At 44.3% G+C, this 7,239-nt stretch overlaps 1 protein-coding gene across 1 annotated transcript; it reads right to left on the minus strand.

The window, feature by feature from the left end:
* Positions 1 to 3,241: 3,241 nt before the first annotated feature.
* On the minus strand, positions 3,242 to 4,339 carry LOC120042119 (protein phosphatase 1 regulatory subunit 3D-like). The gene has a single exon (XM_038986978.1). The coding sequence runs from the start codon at positions 4,337 to 4,339 to the stop codon at positions 3,242 to 3,244; it is 1,098 nt and encodes a 365-aa protein (XP_038842906.1).
* Positions 4,340 to 7,239: the final 2,900 nt, after the last annotated feature.

Below are 7,239 nucleotides of genomic sequence, written 5' to 3' on the forward strand. Positions count from 1 at the left end.
TTAGTCAATTACCATATGAGTAGCAATTAGCTATATGGTTTGGCATCATGCCAGATGCATGGTACCTTAGCACGTGCTTTGTATTCATGCAACTTCAAATGTATAATGTACAGCTACAGTATGTCGGTCTGAATTGAATACTAAAGTATATTCTTTTCTGTATTTTGCAGTTTTACAACATAAACGTTTTCAATATATTAATTCAAGAAAAGTCACACCTTGGGAGTTTTAGTGAAGACTTAGTTGTTAGCTATCTGTCTAGTTTTGCATGGGAACGCAACTCAAGGGCAGAATATATATGTATATGTCTATATTTATGTCTGTGTATATATATGTCTATGTATATGTCTATATATATATATATGTATATATCTATATATATGTATATGTATATATCTATGTTCCATAATGTAGTTGTAAAAATTGCACCAAATTAAAATAATAATTATTTTAAATGCGCATCTTTGTCTGGTAAATAAAACATTGTATCAATAGGTAAAATAGATATAATCAACACACCCCACAATCCCATCCCAGACCCCTTTGTCTGACTGATGTTACAACCATCAAGTCTGACCATTTGGTCTGATCAAAGAGTAGGACACCCTTTCAAATGGAGACCTCCTCTCAGCCTTGAACTAATCAAATACTAACGCACACGCCACATTAAACACTACATCCACTAGTACTTTATCTCTACACCTGAGAAGTTTCCAGCAAGTCAGCCAAGACAAAATACCTTGGAGAGAAAATGGGTGTTTAGTGCTCAGCCCATAACGATGCTCATAAATAGAGTTACACATTCACCAAAATTCCCAGGTTTCCCTGAGAGAAAAAAAGGGTTTAGAAGATTCCTGGAATTAGGTGAGAATTAACCAGGAAATATAAAATACTAATATATCCACCATAATTAACGTTGTGTGGAACAACAACAACAAATGTATGCAGAGAATGTGGAACAACAACAACAGTAGATGTATTAATAGCACTTGTGCCTCATCTGATCTGGGGGTCGTAGAGCTGTAGGCGTGTGTCATTTCAGACAGTCAGTCGTGGGAATTCAGGTCATCAGCTTGAGCAAATTCTTTTGTGTGTTTACTGGGTTTAAATCTGCTACTACGAAACGCAAATACACTCGTACAACACACTCACATACACACACTCACGTACACACGGTCACGCACAAACAGCATGGGAGAAAGGAAATTCTATATATATATATATAAATAACTAGTTATGTCAGACAGAGTTCCAGGGGGAACATCAGAGCTGAAAGGTGTATATATATATCTCTCGTCAGACAGAGAGAGAGTTCCACACGGCAGAAATGAAATCACTCACTGAATGACCGACGTTACAGGTGAATAGAGCCCAGAGTTGATTATTCCTTTCACACCATGGCTATAATTTAACACATTTGTCGCTAAAAATGTACTGCATATTTGGTAACAAAATGACTTGCAAGTTTAGCGAACCAAACCGTCAGTCCCTAGCTTGCCATTATGAAAATCTAATTCAACAATGTTTTCCAATTCAACTTTAGCTTTCAAAAGCAGCTGAAACACATAACATGTAAGAATGAACTATAGCCATTGATTTCTACCGTGCAAATATACCATGCGTTATAGGGAAATAATGAATGCCCTTCAAGCCAATCAGAAAGCAGTATTCAACAATGTCATGGTATAATGTAATATAATCAGAATATGTCAAACTGAATATTAACAGAATATATAAATGTTTATTAATAAATATGGACACCCAAATCTTATCGGCTGTAGCGAGTGCAGTGACATTAAATCTACTATAGAAACGTGTCAAATGAAAAAACTGGAAGTACACCTTATGAAGCCTTCACATAGCATGCATAAAGGCTTCTTATAGCTTACATAAAGCTTCATAAGCACCACATAGTGCCTTCAGAAAGTATTCATACCCCTTGACTTATTACACGTTTTGTTACAGCCTGAATTCAAAATGGATTCAAGATATTTATTTTCTCTCACCCATCTATACCGCATAATGACAAAGTGAAAAATGTTTTTAGAAATTGTGGCAAATTTATAAAAAATGTAATACATAAATAGCTAATTTACATAAGTATTCATACCCCTGAGTCAATACTTTGTAGAATACTTAAGCTATAAGGCCTGAAGGGGTGTGGTATATGGCCAATATACCACGGCTTAGGCACAACGCAACACAACCCGGAGACACCCTTTAGCCGTGTTATATTGGCCGTATGTCACACACCCTCGAGGTGCCTTATCGTTATTATAAACTGTTTACCAACATAAATAGAGCAGTAAAAATGTCTGTTTTGTCATACCCATGGTATACAGTCTGATATACCACGGCGGTCAGCAAATCAGCATTCAGGGCTCGAACCACCCAGTTTATAATTTGTAATATGCTTTTGTTGGCGATTACAGCTTTGAGTCATCTTGGGTATGTCTGAATCAGCATTGAGTCGTCTTGGGTATGTCTTTATCAGCTTTGAGTCGTCTTGGGTATGTCTTTATCAGCTTTGAGTCGTCTTGGGTATGTCTGTATCAGCATTGAGTCGTCTTGGGTATGTCTTTATCAGCTTTGAGTCGTCTTGGGTATGTCTGAATCAGCACTGAGTCGTCTTGGGTATGTCTGAATCAGCATTGAGTCGTCTTGGGTATGTCTGAATCAGCTTTGAGTCGTCTTGGGTATGTCTGAATCAGCTTTGAGTCGTCTTGGGTATGTCTTTATCAGCTTTGAGTCGTCTTGGGTATGTCTTTATCAGCATTGAGTCGTCTTGGGTATGTCTGAATCAGCATTGAGTCGTCTTGGGTATGTCTGAATCAGCTTTGAGTCGTCTTGGGTATGTCTGAATCAGCTTTGAGTCGTCTTGGGTATGTCTTTATCAGCTTTGAGTCGTCTTGGGTATGTCTTTATCAGCTTTGAGTCGTCTTGGGTATGTCTGAATCAGCTTTGAGTCGTCTTGGGTATGTCTGAATCAGCTTTGAGTCGTCTTGGGTATGTCTGTATCAGCTTTCCCTTCAATTACTTTTACTCTATTTTTTTATTCACCAATGTCTTTAAATACCTTTAATACTATTTTTTAATAAGGACAATGGCTTGTTTCATTTCCTCTTCTATTCCTACAGGCAGATCTGTGTACCGTCAAACCATTTGGCGCCGCTGTGTTGTCTTCCTCCCCATTGACCTCCCCATCGCTCTACAGCTCTGGTTGCCTCCCCCTAGTGGCCAGTCAGGTGTAGTGCACCATGCTGTTCTCACATTCCCGGGGCACAGTGAGTGTGTAGCTGTGACAGGACAGTTTGTAGTTGTTCCCATCGTTGTTGTCCCAGTACTCAGCTCCCGTCACTCTGTAACACACAGCGAACTCCAGCTGGGCTCCAGGCAGCAGGATGAAGGGCGGGACGGGCAGACGGAACCGGAAAACATCCGACTCTGGTCCCTCCATCTGATCCCTGTGGAGGGTAGCCACCCAGCAGGCTCTGGTCTCAGCACTGCTCCTCCAGTTGGTGAAGGAGTAGTGGATCGTCACCTCCTTGTTGAAGGCCAGGTTGAGGACCTGCACCTTGCCGATGATGCCCAGCTCAGAACACAAGACCTGGTCCAGAGAGACGACCTGCTCCACCAGACGCTTAACGAATCCCGGCTGGGAGCCCTTGTTTTCGGGAAAACAAGGTTTGAAATAAGGCAAGGAAAGCTCCAGGGACCGCCCTGAGTTCATCTCAGCGCTCATGAGAAGTCTGGAGAAGACGTGGGCGGGAATCCGAGGCTCCTCTCCGTTGCTGAACACCTTGACTTCCTCCAGCTCCAGCCCCAAGGAGTCCACGAAGCGTACCTGGCGGTCTCTAATTCTCTCGTGGACCGAGGGCAAAGACTGGGCCCTACGTCTTATGATGGGCTGGACGGGAGGGTCACTGGACAGGTTGCGACTGAAAATGGGCTCCTTGGGGGGTGGGGGGCGTGGGCTGGGGGGCCGGATCTTGACAGGGGCCTTGGTTGGCTCTGGTTTGGAGTCCAAGATGTCCGTCACTCGGAGAGTCTTAGTAGTGGTCTGGCATGGGGTCACACTGCTGTAGCCGCTGGTGGTCTGGAGCACACCAAGGGACCATGCCCTATCTCTTCCTATCACACCCGGAGACATCGACTCTGGCCTCCAAGGAGGCACTGCCCTCTGCTCCCCTATCATGCCTGGAGAGACAGCTCTGGGTTTTCCTTTGATGCAAGGAGACACTGTTTTCAGCCTGTCGTTGTCACGAGACCATGTCCTCTCCTTCCCAACGACACAATGAGACACTGCTTTGGGCCTCCCCACGCTGGCCATGCTGCTCATCATCGAAACAGGACTGAACAGACAACACAACACTGTTAATACACTGTTATAGCAGGATAACTAATGTCATCCAGCCTGAAGACTAGGTTATAGGAGAACCAACACAACACAGTCATCTTCTAGTTAAAACTATTAAACTCTACATGCTCACAAATAACATGCTTTGGGAAATAGATTCTATAAGCCCTTAAAATGCATGTAAATATAGCAGCTTAGTCAACGTGGAAACATAGACAATAGATCTGTATGTTTACCTACCCAGTAACAGTATCCCTTAAACAGATAGAACCAAACACCATTCTCTGTTTCACCTGCCTTGTCCTCTGTACTGCTGTCCAGCTGCCTTGTCCTCTGTACTGGTGTCCAGCTGCTGCCTTGTCCTCTGTACTGCTGTCCAGCTGCTGCCTTGTCCTCTGTACTGCTGTCCAGCTGCTGCCTTGTCCTCTGTACTGGTGTCCAGCTGCTGCCTTGTCCTCTGTACTGCTGTCCAGCTGCTGCCTTGTCCTCTGTACTGCTGTCCAGCTGCTGCCTTGTCCTCTGTACTGGTGTCCAGCTGCTGCCTTGTCCTCTGTACTGCTGTCCAGCTGCTGCCTTGTCCTCTGTACTGCTGTCCAGCTGCTGCCTTGTCCTCTGTACTGGTGTCCAGCTGCTGCCTTGTCCTCTGTACTGGTGTCCAGCTGCTGCCTTGTCCTCTGTACTGGTGTCCAGCTGCTGCCTTGTCCTCTGTACTGCTGTCCAGCTTAGCTGATCCTAAGCCCCACCCCCTCTCTCTCTCTCTCTCTCTCTCTCTCTCTGCAGCTTCAATGCATCTCTCTCTCTCTCTCTCTCTGTCTCTCTCTCTCTCTCTCTCTCTCTCTCTGTCTCTCTCTCTCTCTCTCTCTCTCTCTCTCTCTGTCTCTGAGGGGCTTAATTGGCATGGGAAATGTGTTTACATTGCGAAAGCAAGTGAAATAAACAATAAACAAAACAACAAATACCAACAAAGTGAATTAAACAAAACAAAGCTGAAAACAATCAGATAATAACAACGTTTAAAATATTATATTACTAGCGGTTAAAACATGTACTATTACATTTAAAATGTTATATAAACAATGTATAGTGTTGTGACAATGTGCCAATAGTAGAATGTTCGAATGACGGGGGAAATAAATGGGCAGATAAATATAGGTTGGATTTACAACAGTGTTTCTGACCCACTGGTTGACCTTTTCTTGTGGCAGCGGGTCACACATTTTGCTGCTGGGATTGCACACTGCTATTTCACCCAGTAGATATGGAAGTTTATCAAAATTTGATTTGTTTTCGAATTCTTTGTGGATCTGTGTAATCTGAGAGAAATATGTGTCTCTAATATGGTCATACATTTGGCAGCAGGTTAGAAAGTGCAGCTCAGTTTCCACCTCATTTTGTGGGCGGTGTTGCACATAGCCTGTCTTCTCTTGAGAGCCAGGTCTGCCTATGGTGACCTTTCTCAACAGCAAAGGCTATGCTCACTGAGTCTGTATTTAGTCAAGGCTTTTCTTAGCTGTGGGTCTCTCTCTCTCTCTCTCTCTCTCTCTCTCTCTCTCTCTCTCTCTCTCTCTCTCTCTGTCTCTCTCTCTCTCTTTCTCTCTGTCTCTCTCTCTTGCTCTCTCTCTCTGTCTCTCTCTCTCTCTCTGTCTCTCTCTCTCTCTCTCTCTGTCTCTCTCTCTCTCTTGCTCTCTCTCTCTCTTGCTCTCTCTCAGCTTCATTGTCCCCCCTGCAAACACCCTTATGGAGACAAATATTAGGTTTAAATGTCAGGACAAGACCAATTATTTCAGGTTCCTTTTCCAGCAAAATACCATCCTTCCATGTAATTTACAGACCACTGGGTGTAACTGGTGGCTCATACATGGGTTATGAGAGTAACATGAATGCACACTGCAATTTGATTGTGTTTTGTTTAGGATATGCATTGCTTCAGCTTTGATGTGCACAGCCTTTGACATTTGGCTACATGAGCCTCCCATTGGGGTTTCAGGGACGAGTGGAGTGTAGTGTGAACTGTGCTGCTGGTGCATGGACCCAGAGCCAAATAGAAACTATATATAGCAAGTTGTCTGGTTTTTCCCCATGTTCTATAAGAGATGAGTGGATTCGGCTATTATACACACGTTGCTGACAGGTGTATAAAATCGATGCACACAGTCATGCAATCTCCATAGACAACCATTGGCAGTAGAATGGCCCGTACTGAAGAGCTCAGTGACATTCAACGTGGCACCGTCACAGGATGAAACCTTTCCAATCAGTTCGTAAAATTTCTGCCCTGCTAGAGCTGCCCCTGTCAACTGTAAGTGCTGTTACTGTGTAGTGGAAATGTCTAGGAGAAACAACGGCTCAGCCGCGAAGTGGTAGGCCACACAAGATCACAGAATGGGAGTACTGAAGCATGTAGCGCGTAACAATCGTCTGTCCTCGGTTGCAACCCTCTAGAAGCAATGTCAGCACAAGAACTGTTCGTCGCAAGCTTCATGAAATGGGTTTCCATGGCAGAGCAGCCGCATACAAGCCTAAGATCTTCATGGGCAATGCCAAGCGTTGGCTGGAGTGGTGTAAAGCTCGCCGCCACTGGACTCTGGAGCAGTGGAAAAACATGCCCACAAATTTTTTCTGGGCCTGGGCCACACTCATGTCTCCTAAGGTCTGTATTGGTTAGCCGTGTTCTGGCCCGGTTAGCCGTGTTCTGGCCCTCATGTCTCCCAAGGTCAGTTTTGGTTAGCCGTTTTCTCTCCCTCATGTCTACCAAGGTCAGTATTGGTTAGCCGTGTTCTGGCCTGGTTAGCCGTGTTCTGGTCCTCATGTCTCTCAAGGTCAGCATGGTTTTCCCCCTGCCTATGTGGGGGAGCATTAGTCATGGATTTAATCCCGTGCCA

This window comes from Salvelinus namaycush, unplaced genomic scaffold (genome assembly GCF_016432855.1).
Source record: "Salvelinus namaycush isolate Seneca unplaced genomic scaffold, SaNama_1.0 Scaffold618, whole genome shotgun sequence".
In the NCBI taxonomy this organism is placed as follows: Eukaryota; Metazoa; Chordata; class Actinopteri; order Salmoniformes; family Salmonidae; genus Salvelinus; species Salvelinus namaycush.

What these genes read in the sequence shown, in the direction of transcription:
- LOC120042119 (XM_038986978.1), bottom strand. Translation starts at nt 4,339, where the DNA reads ATGAGCAGCATGGCCAGCGTGGGGAGGCCCAAAGCAGTGTCTCATTGT.